Below are 20,745 nucleotides of genomic sequence, written 5' to 3'. Positions count from 1 at the left end.
GATTGCACGCTGAACCAGCAGTGCTGGAGGCAATAGACACAGACTGCTGCTGTTCTCAGGCCTGGCACATGGGGCAAGAGGGCTGGGGAAGGATAATTCTTTGGTCTTTTGGTGTAGATTGTACGTGTATCTCCAGGCTGTGTTTTGAGCTGGCAGAAAGCAGTGCTGGAGAAGCGGCTAGAAATAGCTGGAGTGATGATCTCAGCAATGACCTGCCTGGGCTGGAGCTGCATGACCTTTAATGTTAACTAAAAGATGCACTCTTTAGTGTCGGGAACAACTGAAAAATGGAAAGGATATTGGCTTCCCTGGGTGGGCAAACTCCTCTTGATTTGTTTGTGCCCTGGATTTTCCACAAGTGGAAGCTGTGAGGTGTGGGGCTGATCCAAGGGGGGCAGCTCCAGGAAGGGAAACAGCCATTTGGAGAAATCATTCACAGACTGCCCAGTCCCACACTCGGCCAGAGACCTGAGCTGTGTTTGCCATCTCATGCCCCCTCGTTCAGACCTGCCCCCTCTACCCTTTCTGTGTGTTCTGCTCTCTCTTCAGGGGACAGACACTGGTGCAGGGCCTGATTTGTGATTTGTCAATCAGCTTTGGCAGCTGCCAGCTGGCTTGCAGACAGAGAGATGCTGTGGTGCTTGGCTACAGTGGGGGTGTTCCTCCAAGGTCAGAGAATTCCTAGCTACAGTTCTCTGCTTCAGCCCTCTCCCATGGGATGGGATGTATGATTCTGTCTTCTGAGCTTGCACTTGGTGGACCAGAACAAATTGAGAGAATTTTGTGTGTTTTCTCTACTAATGCCTTCAAATGTTTAGGTTTTTTTCTCCCATTTATAGTTTTTCTCCCAGTTATAGTTTCTCCCAGTAAGTTTTGTGTTATGTTGGGCTGTTCTTACACTGGTGGCTATCTAAAGCTCTGGGATGTAGGGCTGAGCTTGGATTGTTCCTTTTAGGGAGACTATGCACAGCAAGAACAGAACAGATATAGAATGACCACAGATTTGCCCTGTCACAACCCAATATGGAGCAGCTGACTTGACAAGTGCTGGTAAAATGCTTCCTCTTGTGTGCCACAAAACAGGTGGAGAAATGTTGTTATTTGAACAGAAAATTCCATGACGCTCAGAAGGGGGAGGTTGCTGGTTTGTTTTATGAGAATAGAGTGCCACAGTGACAGAAAAGGGCTCTGTGAAATTTCCTTATGTGGTTTGAATTTTTTTATTCCATTTCCCTCTGAGATAACTTAATTTTATAATTGCTGTCTATTGAAAGAGAAGGGAAGAAGTGAATGAATGACACCAACTTAGACTCTGTAAAATAAAGGGTGCTCTTTTCCCAGTGCATCTCTTAAGTCCTTTGTGAAAACAGGTTCCCTTTCTGCTAGACAGCCACAAATATTTTTGTCCACGGTTGCCTTCCACCTAAAAATATTGAGATCCTTTTGAAAAAGTGGGCAAAATTTCTTATCCTGCCCCTAAGATTATCAGAAGGGAAATTGAAGCAATTAGCAATTAGCTGTGTTTATTTGTCTGTGTGATCAGAAGGCATAGCCAGGACTAGTGCAAAGGAACATTTTGCCAATTTGCAGTTGTCCCTAGTAAAACTCTTCTCAGTCAGAATCAAATGAGTGTCTAAATCTGGCTGAAAGTAATGTTCAAGAACCCATGAATCTTGTCTTGTTCCAAGCAGAACCTGTAATTCAGCATCAAAAGCTTCAGGACATAACAGTAAATTTTTAAGAAAATACTGATCAGAGATGACTGATCATCCCTCTTCCTACTGGTCCCAAGAAAGACCAGTGAAAGGAAACACTCTAATGCTTCTGAGAGTCGTCCTGTGGCAGCTGATGTGTACTTCTGAAAGAGAGAGAGGATTAAAACAGGGGAGGAGAGAAGTTACCCTGCAGGAGATTGTCAACAGATGTTCCATTGTAGTTCAAAGAGAGCAAGCAAAAGGCTTCTGCTGCAGGGATATATTAATTCTGGGCAGTTCATCACAGGGAGACCTGTTTTATGACTGGGAGGATACCTCTGGTAACTAACTTAGCTCTTTATTTGATCTGAGGGTGGGGAATCTGGTCCACCTGTAAACAGAGAGGGAGCTGAACAGTAGGAACAAACATGTACTTGTTTTCTTGCAGCTGTGACCACTGTCAGTCTGATCAAGATCAAGCTGGTTTTGTGGTTCAAGGGGTTATTTGACTGATGGGTCACTGAATAGGAAAAATATTACAGAGGAACTGAGGCTAACCATTGTTAAACTGCTGGGGCATGTGATGCAGACCTGTGTTGAGTATCAAGTACACTTACTGGACAGGAAGTGGGAACAAGCACAAGGAAGACTGCAGGCTGTCAGGCAGATGAATAAATCAATCCCTTTGTATTTAAAATGCACAAGATTATCAACCTATCTATTCTTCCTTCATGTAGTAGTTAATGATTTCTTATAAAGTCTTACCAATGTTGCAGAATTAACTTGGTGGGGGATCTAGCTCACAAGCTCTCTATCACCAGGCACTATTAGAAGGTCCTTTTCTTGGAGCTTCTAAGTGATTACTCTTCTGACATTGTTTTGAAGTTGTGCTCTGGATGAAGATTGATTTTTTTCAGGTCTGTGAGGAAACATGACCCATTTAGTATTAGAGTGAGGAAGAGTCTTCATTCAAATGTGTTTGGGTGGGGAACTTTGAAGCCCGTTGTTACCTTACAAAGTTCTGGGAGATTAAAACAAACCAAACCACAAACAATTTTGGGAAACTGCTGGGAGACTTTTGTATTTGCAGTCATGGTCTTCCAGCTTTGTTTATCACTTTGGTATGTATCAGTAGGACTGAAAATGTGGCTGTTTTATGGACAGTAAGTGCATGATTTCTGTTTTCTTTGTGGGGGATGGAAAGGAATACTGGAAATAAGATTCCTGTCTCAGCAGTGAAGCAGAGGTAGCAAGCACATGAACGTCATGGGCAGAGGCTCAGGAGGTGCACTTAGAAAAACTGTCTCACTTCCCCCATGACAAGTCCACATTTATACTGATTTGATGTAGTTATAGAAAATTAAGTATAAATAATGCAGAGGTGTGCAGCCTCCTGTTTCCTTCACAGGTCTTTGGGAAATGACAGTAGGCATTTCTGTTCTCCCCTGGGTGTAAGAAGAACACTGGCTAGTAAAATTGTCCAGGTTCTGTATAATTTCATGGTCTTCATTACTGAAAATTTACTGCTCTGCCTCCCTGGCTTGCTTCTGTAGTCCTGCTCCCTGGATCAGTGGAATGCCTTTTTCCTTCTGCTTTAAGTGGTAACAAGCACAGCAGACTGACTCTTATCCATGGGAAATCCTTGTGGGATGATCTGTCTTACAAGACCCACACACTGCCTTGTCCACTCCAGTGCTCCTCGTGGCAGTTTCTCTGTCCCTGAACACCCTCTGTAACCTTATTTACAGACTTATAGTGTGACATGATGGCTTAATACAGTGTCTAAAGCTAAAATACAGACACTGAGACATGAAGGACAGCTGAGTGGGTAGAGAAATGGCATGAAGCACAAGTAGCCCTGCCCATGGCACAGCAGCTCTAGGACTGTCACTTTTCAGCTTCTCAGATTCCCTCCCTTCAAAACATGGGTCTGGAGAGAGGAGGGAAGGTCAGAGGAGGCAGATGGGTCTCAAACTCTGGTTTTCTTTTACCTGTGTTTCTTTCCTTTCTATTTAACTTTAAACCTCAGTGATTCAGTTGATTCTTGGTCCCTTGCTAATTAGTAATACAATCGTGCCTTAGCCTAAGAGGCATTAAAACTAAACCCCATCAGAGGCAACAGCTGTGTTCAAGGAGAAATGCATTAGCTGGCAACAGCTGGCTTCTGGTTCTGTCAGTTCTCTTTGCTGCACAGGAAAGGTGAAGCCCACACAAGTGGCCCATGCTCCATCTCCAAACCTGGCCACCCCAGAGGTTGCATCATCTGGCTGGAAGGTCAGAACTCAGCTGGGCAAAGGCACAAAGCTTTGTGTGTCCCAGGGGTGCTGCCTGCACAAGCCTGTCCTGCTGCCTCTCCAGCTAACACAGCCCTGCTCTGCTCAGTGTGCTGTGCAGAGAATGAATCAGCTCTGAGTGGGTTTGGCGGTAAAAAGGCAGAGCAGAGAACACTCCAATATAAACCACCAGAATAATGCTGACTTTAGACCTGAGAAGACTGGCTTAGTTGTGGCATGTTTGTTTTGTTTTGTATGGTTGTGTGTTGGGACAGGACTGAAATCTCTGCAGGGTTTAGAGTTCACCCTCATGTCTTCAGATTACTCAGCAAGCACTTTGCTAGGCTACAAAGTCTTTGTTTGCTCTTCCCTTGCTCTAGATCTTCCAAGGATTTACTTTTCTAGATTTAGAAAAATGTTTAGAAAACAGCATAAGCCAAATTACCAAGAAGTTTCACTCACCACATTTTGCTTTTGCAATAGAAAATCTTTAATACAAGCAATCTGTGACATGAGCTGACTGATTTTGCCAAAGTATTTTAACAGCTAGGAGAGACTCTTAGCTCAGGAGAGACTCTCACCAGGTCTGTAGCAGAAGCTGGGCTTTTGAGCCCTTTCCTCCCTGTGGGTCTGAGCTCTGAAGGGAAAGAGTTCAAAACATCTATAAAACTAAACAAAAAAAAAAAAAAAAAAGTGCCTTTCAATTTGCTTTGTCTGCTGTACTAAATAGCATCATGAAAGAAGCATGACAGATGCTATTTAGGTTTGGATTAGGCTGGCTTTCAGGATATTTCTGTAAATAAGGTTTGGGGTTACAGTTGACAACATGAGAATATCTCCAATCAGAGGCAAAGGAAGAGAGTCTAGAGGTGTAGATTAGATTATTTGGTCTAGTGTGGTTCTCTAATACACATTTCATCTGATTTAACTGTATACATATTAATCTCAGTCGACCCAGACTAGGAATGACCCTGACAAGAAGGAACAGAGGCAGGGGGTGGTGTCCTTCTGGACTGTCAGAGCTGTGGTTTGTGGCTGTCTGGCATTTTCTAGTTATCAGCTCTGTGAGTCTTTGTGCCCCAAACTGCTGCTGTTTATCTATGACAGGATTAATTGTGATCTATAAAAGCTTTTCAGTTAGAGACGTTTGCAATGAAAATATGAGAACTGAGACACTTTTGGCATTTGTAACTTTATTGCAGAAAAAAAAAATCCACTATCAACATATTTTACAAACATAGTTGCACTTTGGTGTTGGGCGAGTTTTTCCTCACCCCTTTCCCCTGCACAGCGATGCATGGGAAACAAGAACAACCAGCCTCTGCCCTTTTGATTGTGTGCAGACACACTTCCCAGATATGCCAGCCTGCACCAGTTCCAGCCAGGATGGAGTTCTATTTTCCACCACTAACTTGCCAACTTTGTGCCGAAAACCAGCAGCACCCTGCCCTCCGGCAGGGGAAACAAGTCTGTAGCTAGGGAGATCACTCTGTGCAGACAATGCTTGATACAAAAGCTTTGGAGTTGTGACAATTGCTCTTTAGTTCTCAAGCAATCATAGGAGAGAACCAACCCTCTTCCCAATTTTACTGGGCACCAATACACAGATGGAAGGCCAAACTGAAGCCCAACTGCACTGCAGCCATTTGTCAGCCACTCTGGAAGCAGCAGCACAGGCAGGAGGAATTACTGCCTTACCCACTTCATCTATTTGACCCAGACCTGTTCTGCTCCACCTTTGGGCTTTCCAGGTAACTTGAGCTCAGCTGATAGGGAATGTCCCCTTTCCCTGCTATGACAATCAATAACAGCATTGGGAAGAAAGGAAAAAAAAAAAAAAAATAAGGTACTTTTGCAAGTGAGGCCTGGTATCTGTCCTTTGTGGGGTTCAGTGATGTTGCTACTGAAAGGAGAGGAGAAACTGAGGCTTGTAGAGCAACGTGGCAGATAAACTCTAGCCCTTGCTGTATCCTGAGGGAGCAACTGGCTTAGTCAAAAATCAAACACTCTAGAGAAGGCAGGTGTTTCCATTTTCCTGCAGTCAAATGTGAGTCAGAAAACAGGAGCAGGTGTAATTACATGAAGACTGTCATGTCACACACACTCCAGAGTCTTTCTGAGGCAAGGGCACCAAAAGCTCCTCTGATTTACACTCAGAGGCTCTGGTCTATGGGTTTCCTTGAGAGGCCTCCAGAGCCTTGGATGCAGTCTACAGCAGTGATATTTGAAGGCAAAAGTGCAGAATCTAATCAGCATAACATCAAGAAAGGGAAGGGGAGGAAGGCACCTACATCCAGGATCTGTCCTCATGACAAGACACTGACTGGCTCAAAAGACCAACATCAGAAATAGAGGAGCTCTGACCTTGCATAGCACAGGAGGGAGAGCGAAGCACCAGCTTTGTACAACAGCTTCCAGCAACCAGATGCTAGAAGCAAAATGGGAGGTACCTGAGGAAAGGCTTGTGTTAGCCCAGGCAGGGAAATGGACTAAAGCATTTACTGAGCCTGGGAAAGGAGTTTACACATATGCCAAAAGCATCAAGTGTAGGAGACACGGTTTCCTAATTTTGGTGAGGCCAAATTAGTGTGTCTAATTGGCAATAGACTGAGTCCTATCAAGCTCGGTTAAGCTAACATTATGTTCAATTTCCTCCCAGCGACTTCAAAGCAACATCAAGTAGCAGGGGCACTTCTCCAGTGGCCACAAAACTCTTTTTTCCTGGTTGAAAAGGGATGCATCTAGGAAGGAAGCAGAGTAGTTTTTTATCCTCCTGTAGGTGTTTCAGGATGGGTAATACCAATCCTGGGACTAAAGCTGAAACAAGAACAAAAAAAAAAAAAAGTGCACGAAAGCCCCCAAAACAAACAACCTTAAAAATACAGAACAAGAGGGAGCCCAAGAAAACTGATTTCCACATCCATGGCTTCCTCAGAAAACAGCAGTCTCCTTTGCTGGCACAGTGCTGACACCACCAATGTTAAGAGCCCTAGTCTGAAATACCTCCCCACCTCCTCTGAAGGCAGCAGCCACCAAGATCAACAGAAGAGATCCATGCAGAACACCATGGCAAAGGTTGTCTTGGCTAATTGGTTGCCACACTAAAAGGAGGAGACACCTCTTCAGGGCAGTGTTTTGAGGAGAGCCTGGAGAAAAGGGTCAGACTCGAGCTCTGATTCGCCGCATAGAAACTTCAAACACTGAACTATTTAAAACATCTAAAACCAAAAACCATCTGAAAAGGATCTTTCAGTTGTGTGCAAATCACAGCCCCTCATTCCTCAGCAGATCATCTGGGACCAAGTCCTCAAGGCCTTTTCCTCTGGGCAGTAGACAGCCTGGTTGCCTAGTAGCTGTAGAGGGAGAGAGGGGTGTCCTCCATCATGTCATCCTAGAAGCAGAGAAGAGGGTGCTTTAATGAGATGTCTGCACGGTGGTATCATGGTCCCAGCCTGGGAGACTGCTGTGCAGGCAGCACAGCCTCCTCAGCCACACCTCACAGTGTGGCCATGTGCCCAGCCATCCACCTAAATGCTGTCACTGTGCAGTTCCTGGATCTTTGGATTGTCAGTCTCCCTCCTGCTGCAGCATTTGGAGAGAAGAGGTGTGTGCAGGAACAGCCTGCCTGCTGCAGGGATGTGGAAAACTCTGGCTGTTGAAAACTCCACTCAGCTTGAAACAGCATCAGCTTGCTTGCTTAGCTGCAGTACTCCTCTGTTACAGAAAGTTCAGGGAGTTATATGCAGCTTCCCCAGAGCTAGACCAGCCTCTGGAACCCTCATATATTTTTATATTCCCAAAGGGTCAAACACAGACAGACAGACAAACAGACAACCTCCCTGGAACAGAGTATAAAATCTGCTTTGTCATAGTTGCAAAGCAATTATATCAGAAAACAGGAGGAGAGGTTAGGAAGGTGTCATTTCAGGACAAGCCTGGATGGAGCTCTCCTTCCTCTCTCTAACCTCTCAGCATTCCCCTGCAGAGTGAGGGGAAGGCAGAGAGCTTCTTTAGTGCCCAGCCTTGAGACTTGCTGTCTTGACTCAAACCTTGGATGGAAGGAGAGGGACCTAAGGAGGAACAGGAGTGTGTGATCAGCATTGGTGCTGCTGCAAATACCCAAAGCATTGCTAATGAAGGAGAACTGCAAAGCAGTCAGTGGAGCCAGCCCACACGGGGCTGGGCTGAAGGCAGGACTCACCATGGGCAGGTCCTGCAGGCGCCGGAACTCCATGCGGTTGTTGTGCTGGCGGTATCGCAGGAAGCCCACCAGGCCCAGGATGCCCACCATGACAATGAAGACAGAGATCACAGTGATTACCAGGGGGTCAGCCCTCGCTTTACCAGCCAGATTGGGTAGCTCTGCAAGGAGACCAAGGGAGAGCCTTAAAGGGCTGGAACAGCAAAGCTTTGTCTTTACTGGTTCTGCTCAGTACAACCAAGAGGCAATTTGAGGTAGCTCCAGCCCTTTGCCAAGTTTTGTGAGAACAGGTACAAAACAATGACAGAATCTATTAGGCTGGAAGAGACCTCTGTGATTATCAGTCCAACCTAGAACCTAACACCATCTTGTCAACCAGACCATGGCATTGAGTGCCACGTCCAGTCTTTCCTTAAACAGTGACTCCTCCACCTCCCTGGGCAGCCCATTAAAAGCACAGCATTTACCTGAATTGTCATCATCACCAACATCCAACACAGAAGTCTTCTCATGCCTGGGCTCCAGTGACTGTGCCAGTGCAGGCGTGCTGCTAGGGATGGCAGCTGTGCTGGCAGACGTGGAGCTGGTCACGGGGGGTGTCACCGTCACACTACTGGAGGCAGTAGCAAAGGACGTGCTCCGTACAATGGAGATGGGAGCAGAGGAAGTTCTGGGCTCCACAGTGTTCTCCTCTGTGGCACCCACAGGGCTCGTTCCTGGCTTGGTTTCAGACCTTGCTGCTGTGGGCCTCAGGGTGTGCCCATCAAAAAGCCCTGACTGAGAGCTGTTAGTTGTTGCTGCAAAATAGGAACAAACAGTTATTTTAAAGGGTCCAGTGCAAGCACACTGTTCTGTGGGACTGGACAAGATGGAAGCAAGATTGTAAGAAAGACTGCTGGGACTATCGGAATAGCAGCTTATTGTCAGCTGTTTGGAAATCAAGCAGAGCCTTTAGCACAGCCATAGCTGAGCCACACTATAACCCACAGTGCTTAGAAAGTCCTCCCAGTTTTCCTATCTGCCAATCTGCAATGTCAGCCAACCTCAGCTGGGCCCACAAGGCCTGTCCTTGGGGACAAAGGACAAACAGACAAGCTTAAACAACTTTACACACAGCTGGGGATCACCTCCCTCTCATCCCTCCTTACAGGGAGCACAAAGGGGGCTGCCCAAGGACTGGGTACCATCATCCCCTGAGGCTGTGAACAGCAGGACCATGTGACACAAGCCAGGGAAAACAATGCACTTGTGCATGAACACCGTAAAAATCAGTGATCAATCAGTATCTGCCTTGCATTGGGGTGTGTGACAGCCTGGCAGGCCCCAAGATGGACAAAATTGGGATTGCAGACCCTATAGGCAGTCCCCATGCTGCCCAGAGGGATCTGAAGGTGAGGTAGGGTTTCCCGTGGTTGCCCAGGGATGGATGAGCTGCCACTTGTACTTGCCCATCTCCATGTTTTGTGTTAAGGGAGGCTCCCACTGAGCCCCAGCCCCCCCCAGCCAGAAAGGCCCAGCTGGGCAGTGCTGCTAAGGCATGTTGTTTCTGATTAGATATATGAAGGATGTCCCTGCACACAATCAATCAGAAAGCAGCCAGCACAATTGATACAAAAATTAATGATGTTTCCAAAGAGGTGCTGAACTAACATCTCTACAAATAAGTCGCACTGAACTGGCTCTGCTTAATGTCTCATTCCCTTCTTCTCCCTCTCTCCAGTTAGCAGAAGAGTGCTCAGACATTTCAGGTTGTGCATCCTTGAGGCAGGACCTTGTGCACAGGCAGTAAAGGCAAAACCTCACCTGGCACAGTGCTCAGAGGAGACGTGGGGGTTGCACTGCTGGCATCATCTGTTTCTTCAGTTGTGCTGAAAGGCTCTGTGGCTTCATGGCTGGGCTGGTTTTCTTCCAGAGTGCTGGCAGTCAAGTTAGGGGAGGGGATTTCAGTGCTGCTGTTGACTGACAAGCTCATGTTGTCATGCTCAGGACGTGTAACTGTGATGTCCCCAGGACTGGCAGTGGTAGAAGCCTGCAGTCTCTCTGCCTTGGAGCTTGCCATGGGGGTGGTGGGGATGAAGGCATCATCCACCTCTGTAGCACGGGCCCCCGTGGCACTGAGTGTTGCAGCAGTCAGGTTTTTCTCCAGGCTGGTCTGAGGAATGGCAGTAGTCACTAGGCTGAAGTCAGAGGCTTCCCTTGGCCGAAGCGAGGTTAGCGCTGTGCTAGGAAAAGGTGACGGTGACACCAAGGCCTCTGCTGTCTTCTGACCCTCTGCTGTGGAACAGAGAGGTTTGTCAGAGATCCCACAGTGAGAGGAGAAACAGAGGGGAAGGACAGAAATGGAACTTCTCTATCCCCTTAATTCCAAATCCAGCACAGTTTACACTTGGGAAAGGGGTTCAAACAGCTCCTCTGTCCTCTGTTTTTGAGGCAAGGACCTGTTCTAGGGGACTTTTTCTTTACCCTCCTGTCTCCTCCAGCAACTTTTAAACGTTTTGAGAGGATTTGGGTTTGTTAAAAGTATCACCTGAGAACTGATTCCATAAGAAATTTGGATAAGTCTTCTTTGGGTCATTGAGAAAGAGTCAAAAGTGGTGCTGAAAAAATACAAGTGAGGAAAATGTGGAAGAAGACTCTCTAGCTCCCCATGCCCAATGAAGCAGAGAGAAGTGATATTTAAAAAGACTGTGGATGGCAAAGGTAAAGCACATATTGTGAGTCACCTTAGCAGCAGTGTGGGATTCTGCTGGAGGGAAAGGTGAAATGGGTTGCAAGAGTGCTACAGTTAACAGGGCCAGGGTGTGCTTTGGAAGCTGTCTTTGTGAGATATTTATGAACACATCACCACCATGAAATACAACTGCTGTCATAGAAATGGGGAGCTACTCAGCCTCCCAGCAAAAAGGGGCAGCTTCCCTGAAGGGAACCTGCAGCAAGCAAGGATCCCCCCAGATCCACAGCTGCTACACAGTGTGACAGCATGCAGGAGGAGGAAAACCAAAAGGCTCTTACACTGCCTGTTCATAAACACAGATCCTGTGAGGGTTTTTCAGAGTATAAACAGGAAGAAAACAGAGAAATGTAGCCACATCAGGATGGACTCACCAATTTAAAAACGTCTCATAGTCAATATTGTGACAATTTCTGTTAGAAGTTTCTATCCAAGCCACAGAGGACTGATGAGCTAATTACAGGAAAAAATAAAGGCACTGAAGCAAATGCCCCTTCTCTCCACAGTGAAGAAGCATCCAAAGCAGATGCTATCAGCAAGAAACATTCATCCAGCAGCCCATTCTTATACTGTTTTGGGGAAATTTCAGCAGTTTTTAAAAGCTCTTCAGAACAGATGGAGTTATCAGAGCTCTTCTCTTGCTACAACATTTAACAGGCCCTAAAAAAAGACACAATACATGGCTCTCTCAAGACCTTTGCAGTACCCTGACCAGCTGGAGAATGCAAAGCCCTGGAGCAGCCTGATGGAGCTGCGCTTCCCCGGCCCGGGGCCCCAGTCCCAGGAGGGCTCCTGCAGGGATGCACAGCCCTGCTCAGCACATTCAGAGAACGAGCTCTCACAGGGAACCCCAGCTGGGGCAGCTTAAACATGAAGACCAAAGGCCTAAATGATGCTCCCTTTGGCCTCGCCTGGATCCAGGCGTGCATGGCCAAAAGATGCCTCCACATAAAGTGAGCTGCTCTGCCATGGAGCTCAGGTGTAGGATACACCAATACTCCTGGAAGGAAAAGAGCTGAGTGCTGGGTCTCCTGGGACCAGGCACCAAAAGGCTCAGGTCTTCATGTGACAATTTCCAGCCCTAAACACAGCACTTCTATTGAGTACAGGGTGGGATCCCAGCAGCTCCGGATGCTGGCTGGGCACTGGCGGATGCTTGCTCAGTAAACATCCCACTACCTGCTCCTGCTCAGCCAGAGACAGAGATGTGCTGTCACCCTGGGGTAAACAGGAAAGGTGGTGGCCAGGTGCCTGGCCAGTGGCAAACCTGGCTATGTGCTGCTCTGAATAGCTGGCCTGTGTCCGGGACAGCCTCTCATGGGGTGGCACATCATGACTTGAGTCATGCAGAGGAAAGATTTGTGGAGAGCCCTCTTGCACAAAGGCCTGAGCAACTCTGCGGCCATCATGCCAGTTTCTGACTAGAAAAGTCATAGGCAAGATGGGTGCTAATGTCTTTACAAGCAGCTCCATGGGTGAGGGTCTTTAGGTGAAATGGGTCCTAATGTCTCTACAAACCTCAAGCTGCAATGTTCGTTGCAGAACCCAGTTTGAATTTCTGGTGGATCCGCAGAACCCAGATAGCCTGAACTTTGGGGGGAAATGGGTGATTTTATGCACAAAAGGAAAGCCAGAGGGAAGGCACATGACTCTGGGTCTCACACAGCAGGACACCTCCCCGCATGCCAGGAACTGGCATCCCTGCCACGAGGTGCTGTGGGACAGGAGGGCTTGTGGGGACAAGCAGGTCCCCCCACCCCGCTGCACGCACAGCTTCCTGCTGTTCGCAAGAGGGAGAGCCAGTGGGACTGGCATTTCCCTAAGATCTTCTCTCCAAAAAGCCACTTCGCCTATTCCCACAAAATTATCTATCGTTCATCACTGCGAAAGAAAATGGTTCCTGGGTGGATGGGCCGCTCTGGCTCTGGCGTAACTGTGGTGTGAAAAACCTGGTTTGTAGAGAAGTGCAGAAGAGATTTTAAATTAGCAGGTGAGGAACAAGGGACTACGGCAAGTGATGATGGCACCTCAATTAGCAAGTCATCCAGCCCAGCCCAGCCCAGCACAGCACACCCAGCTCAGGAAACAAAAGAGAGCCTAATCCAGACTAACATTCTAAAAATTCAAGACATTAAGAGATGATGGTGGGAAGATACAGAAGGCAAGAGTCTTAGAATGGCCAAGGAAACAAAGGACTGAGTAAATCCTGATCACCCGGGGACAGGCAGACAAAAGATTCCCATCACCCATCTGTCAGCTCCTGAGGGGTAAGGGCACAGCGAAAGCCAGCACACAGTGACCCATCAAAGCACCTGGGGAAATCCCCCAGAGGTGCAACTTGTTCCTTGTGAGCCGTAGGTGTTAAAATGTACAAGCACCGAGTTTTACTTCAGTTTCAGTTTAAAATAAAACCACTCCTCCAAAGGGCCTTGCTGCAATGCCACAGCTTTGTTTGCCAGTTTTATCATCCATCCAAAAGGGCAACCTGCTGTACAGAGGGGAGAGCAGAGCGCTCTGCCTGTGCCTGTGCCGGGGCAGACCCAGCAAACCCCGCACGGGCTGGGATCCTCAGGGGTCCAGCTCCTGGTCCGCTCTGCAGCTTGGTACCCAAGAGGTGGGGAAATCCCCAGCTCCAGCGCAGTTGTTGCTGCCCCAGTCACTGTGTGCTGATGGTTTTAGCTGTTTATCAGTCACCTATAGGGATGCAGGTCAGAGCTTGTTCCTCTGGAGTTTTCCTGGAGAAGCTCTGCTTCCTGCACCACATGCCAGGAAAGCCATGGTTGTACTGCCTAAGGCATCCCCCTTACCAGCTTCAGGAGACAAGAGGGAACCATGTCCTTGTTTCAGATGCAAATGGAAAGAGGTAAGTGGGAATGCTTCACCTTTTCTGTGCTTCTCCAAGACCTGATAATTGCAGCATCCCAGGACAGCTGGTAAAGGTGCACTCACCCTTGAATCCATAACAGGGCAGCTACGACTGTCTCAGGATCTGTAAGCAAGACCTCTGGCCATAAGAATATCTGCTTCCCTGATAGCGGACCAAGGGTGAGCTTGCTTTGGTTATATTTCAAGGGGAAGCAGAGCTGGTCCCCTGGCTACAGCCCCACTCCTGCCCTGTGTCTGTGCTAACCCTCCAGGCTCAGCCTGTGCTGGTGAGAACCAGAGATCCCAGACCACATTAGGGCAGGGCTGGTGGATTTGGAGCAGCAGCTCCCATCAGACTGTGCTGACTGCAGTGACCTCTGTCTGGGAAACAAGAGGGGCAAAGGAAGAGAGTGCTCCCAGGGGAGGAGGGATGCAGCCAACCAAGAAGCAGCCCCTGCCTTGGACAAGGGTGGGAAACACTCCCAGATCTTTGAGGGGAGGGAGGCCTCTGAACATCAGCCCACAGCTTTGACCCCTCTCCAGCATTGTCTAACAACACTGAGGGACCTCCATGTATCAACCCAAGCCCCAGAACAGACATGGTAAAATAATGCCAAAACAGAGAGGAGTGAAGGAAGCCAGCTCTGCGGGAAACGGGGCCATTCCTGCCTTGTGCTCCCGGCTCAATATTCAGGGCTGGGGCCAGGTGAGGGGCTGAGCAAGGCTTGCACACGCAGCACAGAGTCACTGCTGTGCCAGGGTAGTCACAGAGGAGGGATCGTGGTCTGCATCCTCTGCCACAGCAGCCCCCCCCACCATCTATTTGCTTCTCAGAATAAAACAATAACATAGAGCAGGGCCTCAGCTGGACAAGCCCCTCAACAAGCTTCTGCCACAACCCTCCTGCCTCTCTCAGCAGCATCCTCTGCACCCTCCTTCCTGTCTGACAGGACAGCAGCCTGAGCTCCCCAAAGGCCAACACCAACCTAGTTCCAATCCATAGACATGAACACTTAAAAATCCCTTTTAGGATGAGATGAAGGCGAGGAAGCCCATGGCAGGCTGGCTCCTGGGGACTGAGGGAGGGCAGGGCAGCAGGGTGCAGGCTGCAGCCACCACTGGAAAAAGTGCAGAGTCCCAGGTGAGAGCTAAGCACAAAGATGAGAAAGATTCCCCCAGGATTTCAGAGAAAGTGCCCATGGGAGCAGGACTCCCTGGTGTTGATGTATCCTCCTGCACAGGGTGTCACTGTCTGAGGACAGCACCTCACTTAAATCAGCTTCCTACAGAATGCATGTCAAACCACTGCTCTGATTCATTGAAAAGGCACCCAAACCCTTCTACAATGCTATTTTGGTGCACTAAATGAATTCAATTTCCATTTAAGTGTAACAGCTCCACTCGCAAACAACCTAGTAAAATGGAAAAATACAATGTTTAAAAAGTAAAAGCATAAACTATAACCTGTATGTATCGAAGCAGTTATATCTTATTGCTTAGCAAATACTTCATTAAGTGTAGAAATTATCTTTTGTTGCCAGTTATTACATTTTATGGTTACCAACCAACAGTAATTAGACAATCTCTTCAAGGAAAAAAAGCTTGAGTATAAATGCAAATAAAACCATATAGTGGGATTTAAAACCAAGGCTCTTCATTTCATTTAAAAGCAGCACTGGAATAGCTCCTGATTAGATACTAGCTGAGCCTGATCTCTTTTCCTGGAATAACAATAATAAAAAAACCAAATAAGCAGCAGAAGAGATTTCTGGAACCCTTCAGGAAGGTGCCAGATGCACCCAGGGATGCTGTAGAGCAAACACCATCATGGTGGTGAAGCAAGCTCGTTGACAGGATCCAGTTCAAGAGCCAGCTGCTTTGTAAGCTCAGCTCCATTGGATAGCTTGCAGGACCTCGATGGAGGCAGGGTGCCAGAGGGCTGTATTTGCCACAGGCTCCAGTGCTCTCCCTGCCAAGGCTGATGCCCTGACTCCATCCCCATCCTGGCTGAGAGAGGCTGAACAGACTCCCTCTGCTCGAGGAGTCCAGGCAGGAGGCGTAGGCAGGCATCCAACCTTGTAGCCTGCTTGGGGACCACGTGAAGCTCTTCATGGCAGCAGTTTAATTCACTGCACCCCTCGTGGCCTCTGCGAGCTGCTCTGCGGGCACCAAAACTGGGGGTGCTGAACTGGGGGTGCTGAGCACCCATTCAGCCCCTGGAGAGCTGCCAGGCCAGGCACGCTGCAAAGCGAGGGCTGAGCTCAGGGACAGGAATAGAAACCAGCTCTCCTGACTGGGAAGGCAGGTGGCCACGAGCAGAGCACGAGACGGGGGCAGATTAGATACGGGGTGCTGAGCGAGTGTGGCACTGGGGAGGGACAGCCCAGCACCCAACCTGCCCAGGCAGGCAGGGAGATGACTCCTCAGGGATCTGTGGATCCCGGCCACGGGCTTGAACCACGGGGACACAAAAAGGGGAGGCAGTGCTACCACCTGAACAGATGGCACTGCACTAGGAACCAGGACAACCAGGACAACCGGCCAACGGTGGCATGGCAGAGCAGGGTTAGCAAGAGCTGCGGGAACAGGGATGAGCAGCCCTGGAAACAGCACTAACAAATGCCAAGCACAGGTAGTTCAGTACTAGGAAAACCCATAAACAACACAGAAACAGCACAGCCCAGAGCACACAGTAGTGGGGCAGCACCAGCCTGATCACTGCCTGTAGGAACAGCAGCCCAGGGTGTCACACTTTGCCTGGCCCTGCCACATGAGACCTTCCTCACCCAGCCAGGGGAGAGAAATGCAAAAAACTTCTTTCCTATGTGTTTGCAGGAAGCTTTATCACTGATCCCCCATTTAGAGGTGAGGGGGCTTCTCCCAAATATCTGTGGCAGGGAAAAGGGAGAGCAGGCTGCCTTGCTCAGCACCACCGTCAGAGCAGCCAGTTATTTTCCACGGGCCACATACAGCTATGGAGCACCTTGCTTGGCAGGAAGGTGCCTGGGAGACTCCCATGCTGTCTGGTTTTGTTCCTCAGTAGGGGACTGAGCAGTGGTGAAGACTCCTTCACCCAGAAGCTGCTGGGCACACCCATGGCATGCACGGCCTGGGAAGCCTGCCCTTCTCCCGGGTTGTGTAACCCCTGTAATACAGCAACAGCAGGGAGCTCTGGCATCAGACAGCCTGGCCCTGCTTACCAGGAGTCACAGCTGCAGTGGAGGAAGCATTCACATCATTAGGAGAAATTAATAAGCCAGTTGCCTTAATAGCAGCCCCGTGTCAGCAGGGAGCTTACTCTCCAGTGCAGTGTGCCATGAACTGGGGGAAATTTGGACATCAGGAAGCCTGTCCAGCCCTGAGCAGCCCCCAGGTCCTTCCAGCAGTGTAACTACTGGTTCCATGGGCTCTGAGGCTTGGGGGATGCATCCTGCCCTGCCCTGGGCAGCCCTACAGGGCTAAGGATGTAACCCTAGACCTCAGTGGCACTGAGCCCTATGGAAGCTGCTCCAGAGAGCATCGTGGAGATGATCACAGACCAGTGGAAAATCCTGCAGCAAGAACTGTGTCTGCCCACCCAGAGGGTCTAGGTGGAAAGGAAGGAGTGACAGGGGCTTCTGTACTTTAGATCATCCCTGCTTCCCTTTGTCTGGAGGGATGGGGCCAAGGGAGCTGGAGGAGGTGAGTGCTTTGCCCCTGTCCAGCAGGCCAAGCCTTCTTGGAAGGGCAGCAGGGAGACAAGGCCCACCCTGCCCCTGGGGCTGAGGGAACATCATGTGTAGAAATGGCATCAGAGACTGATGGCATGACATGAAATGTTGGGCCGGGAGTGCAGGGTCACACAGCTGGAGAAAACACCCAGAGGAGAGGACTAAGCTGTGGCTCAGTTCTGGGTGCAGCAGAGCTGGAGCTGTCCTGTCAGGGTGGGGCCAAGTCCACCCACTTGTCCTTGCCCTGGGCAAACAAAGGGAAAAAATCACGGAAAATCGTCAGTGGGGCCTTGAAGCAGACACATTGCCTGCCTGTGTGCGTGGCCCCGCTGGTGCCCACAGACAGGGCTTTATGTGCTCGTGCTGCTCCCAGCCCTGCTCTGCTCTCACTGCTTGCAAGGCACAGGAGGGAGAGGCAGAAAAATGCCCAGACCAAAATTACTCGGGGTTTTATTTGTGAGGCTGATGGTGCTGGAGGAAGTGGATTTCCTCAGGCAGTGAAGAAAGGCTGCATTGAGAGGCCAGGGTGGGCAGAGCACAGGAGAGCAGCAGCCTGAGCTGCTCTGTGGCCCTGCTGCAAACCCAGACGGGGAGTGGGAGCAGGCACTGCCAGACAGCAGGAGCAAAGGGAATCTGTGCTGGGAGCAGTGCAGAGAGCAGCTCATGGAGCTAGGACAAGCTCAGTTTTGGACAAATTTGTCTGGAACTGCTGAGTTCAGGGCTAATCTCTGGGCAAATTGTTCCTTTCCCCCAACACTGTCCTGCTGAGATTTTCTGGTGTCTTATTATGGGTTGTGATTGCTAAGGGCCGTTTTATAATTGGCAGCATCTCTTCCATCTATTTTCTATTTTCACAAAACATCTGGTCTTTCAACCACAATGGAGATTGGGTAGCTAATTCAAAAGCTATGAGGGCAAGGGCCAGGTCAGCTGCATAGGTACCATTTCCTGAGACTGTGAAGAATCTTGGATTGGGACACTGAGCAACAAAGATCCAGGAAAAACTCGGTGCAATCTTAATTTCTCGTACATTCTGTCACTTTGAGTCTTGGACTTTGCAGCAAGAAGGTTCTTATGAGCCAGCTGGGGCAAGGGGCTCCCTGGGGTTTCCCAGCGTGCCCAGAGTGTGAGACACGGATCCAGAACATAGCCCCCGGCAGCTCAGAGCTCCTCCTCCTTTCAGCGGTGGAAATCCTGAATCCTTGCTTTGCCAGTGGCTGGTCACCTCCCCGCAGCCCATCACAGCACAGCCACTCTCGAGTGGGGAGCGCAGTTTGCCCACATAAAGGGCGCTGGTTTGGGACCGCTCCCAGTGCTCAGCCTCAAACCCAGCCGCATCCGCCACCCAAAACCTCATCCTGAGTGCTACTCTCGCTACCGGGGCTCAGCCCCACCGGCATCTATTCTAGGGTTTTCCGAGTCCTAATCAGTTATTATAAACTGAGTTTCTGTGTGTCACCCCCTGGTCTTTATTGCTGCCGTCACGGCGCTGGGATCTGACCAGGGACTGGCCAAGGGTTTTTCTCAACCACAAAGAAGAAGAAACACGTTTTGCTTTCTATGCCCCAGGCAAGTCCCTAAATTGCACAGAGCCTTTGTCACTACCAGGGTCACGGGGAAGGTGACAGCCCCCCGACTTGGGGCACACTCCAGCCACGCGGCAGAGCTCGGTGCTGTCGGTGGACGGGGCTGTCAGCGCCCCGCCGCAGACTGCGTCTGCCCACGTGGGGACGTGTTGATCCTAGGGCAGAGCCGAAACACGGCCCGGGAGTCTGCCTGGGGCCGGGGTCTGGCTCCTGCTCCGTCCCGAGCAGCTCCATCCGTCCTGCCCCTCTCCCCGCAGGCACAGGGCCCTGGTCCCGTCGTGCTGGGGGAGGCGGCAGAGTTCGGGCTTTGTCCGGGCTTCCCTCGGGGGGAAGCTCAGCAGCGGCTCGGAGGCACCCCGAGCTGCCGGCGGGAGGCAGGAGGCTCGCAGGGCCGGATGCCGGAGGGCGAGCGCCTCCAGGACCGTCGCCCCCCTCCCCGCACATCCCCTCGGGATCCCGCCGGGCGGGAGGTGAGCCCGGGTGGCTCCGCCGGCGGGAGCAGCGCTGCCGGCAGCTGCCTTGTATGGGCAAGGCCGGGACCGGCGGCCGCGCTGCTGCTCGGAGCGCGGGGCTCACCCGGGACCCCCCCGAGCATCCTCGGGCCACCTCACCTGCGTGAACGCCGGGGCGACGGCGCCCGGGTCCGTGGGCATTTCGCCCGATTTCGGGGGGCAGCCCGGGGAGCTACTCCGCGGAGGGGGAGCCCTGGGTCGCGGCTCTCCAGACCCTTCTCCCGCAGCCCCACCAGCGGGCGGAGGAGCCCGGGTCCCGGCGCTGCCCCGACGGCTGTCCCGGCGCTGCGCTCCCCGCCGCGGCGAAACCGGCGGGATCCCTCGGTCAGCCCCCCCGCCCCGACACCCCTCGGCGGCCGCCCCGGTACCTGGCAGGGCGCAGAGCAGGCAGCAGGCGGCGGCGAGGTGGAGCAGGGCGCGCCGCGTCCCCTCCATGCTGGGCCGATCCGCGCTGTGGCTCCGCCGGCGGCACCGGGGCGGCGCCGGGGCGGGCCGGCGGCCGGGGCGGGGCGGGCGGCACGTGGTCCAGCCCCGGCCCCGGAGGAGCGGGGAGGGGGCAGCTGCCGGCCGGGTGCCCCACATCTCCGTGTCGGACAGCGCACTCTCGGCCCAGTCCCGATTCGGTCCCCGGCACCCTCGGTTGGGTTCGCACCGCCCCCAGCATCACCAGTTGGTCCCCGGCACTCGTGGTTCGGACACCCCAATCCCGCCTTTGTTCTGGGAATCCTTAGCCCAGGTTTGCCCCACCTCATCACCCCATAGACAGTGGTTCAAGTGACCCTATACGAGGATCTCACCACCTCTTAATCTGCTCTTGGCAGCCCCAGTTGAGCCTGACACCCCCACTTCTGCTCCATGCAGGAATGGGAACAGCAGATGAGCCCAACGTGGAGCATCATCTTGGGGCCGCCAGGCAGTTTCAGGATGCCTGGGTCTGTGGGCACAGCCGAGTGCAGAGGTGCTCCAAGCACCCCTGGATAGCTGCCCTGGCCAGGGCTCAGGCGGGTGCTCAGTGTGCCATGGCTGGTTTGTCAGTGCATCCTGCAGCCCCTGGGACATCCCCTGGTTTCACATCCCTTCCAGCCGCTGGAGGGCTGGCCAGCCTCATCCAGGCACTTCCAGGCTGAGCCATCCTTCAGGAAGTCTGACTGCTCTCTTCTGGGCAGTGTTTCT

At 51.0% G+C, this 20,745-nt stretch overlaps 1 protein-coding gene across 3 annotated transcripts; it reads right to left on the bottom strand.

Annotated features, from left to right (window-relative positions):
• Positions 1 to 5,140: 5,140 nt before the first annotated feature.
• On the bottom strand, positions 5,141 to 20,055 carry LOC121362187 (mucin-5AC-like). 3 transcript variants are annotated; one of them, XM_041483494.1, is made up of 5 exons: positions 19,941 to 20,055; positions 9,972 to 10,442; positions 8,636 to 8,965; positions 8,169 to 8,329; positions 5,141 to 7,358 (listed from the first exon to the last, which is right to left on the bottom strand). In XM_041483494.1, exons 1-5 carry the CDS (start codon positions 20,005 to 20,007, stop codon positions 7,314 to 7,316), a joined length of 1,074 nt encoding a protein of 357 aa, XP_041339428.1. In that variant the 5' UTR covers positions 20,008 to 20,055; the 3' UTR covers positions 5,141 to 7,313. The 3 variants fall into 3 exon arrangements, with proteins under 3 accessions (XP_041339428.1, XP_041339429.1, XP_041339430.1); XM_041483495.1 differs by having other exon boundaries at positions 9,972 to 10,439; positions 19,941 to 20,050; XM_041483496.1 differs by lacking the exon at positions 5,141 to 7,358 and adding an exon at positions 7,365 to 8,037.
• Between the last annotated feature and the right edge of the window lie 690 nt (positions 20,056 to 20,745).

This window comes from Pyrgilauda ruficollis, unplaced genomic scaffold (assembly GCF_017590135.1).
Source record: "Pyrgilauda ruficollis isolate IOZ18807 unplaced genomic scaffold, ASM1759013v1 scaffold6, whole genome shotgun sequence".
Classification (NCBI taxonomy): Eukaryota; Metazoa; Chordata; class Aves; order Passeriformes; family Passeridae; genus Pyrgilauda; species Pyrgilauda ruficollis.
The sequence above is the reverse complement of the archived record's forward strand: the minus strand, read 5'-3'. Positions and strand labels throughout refer to the sequence as shown.

What these genes read in the sequence shown, in the direction of transcription:
- LOC121362187 (XM_041483494.1), bottom strand. Translation starts at nt 20,007, where the DNA reads ATGGAGGGGACGCGGCGCGCCCTGCTCCACCTCGCCGCCGCCTGCTGC. An exon ending in CCTGCTCTGCGCCCTGCCAG is followed by an intron (nt 10,443 to 19,940) that starts GTACCGGGGCGG and finishes TCTGTTCCACAG; the next exon opens with CAGAGGGTCAGAAGACAGCA. An exon ending in TGGTGATGATGACAATTCAG is followed by an intron (nt 8,330 to 8,635) that starts GTAAATGCTGTG and finishes GTCTCCTTGCAG; the next exon opens with AGCTACCCAATCTGGCTGGT.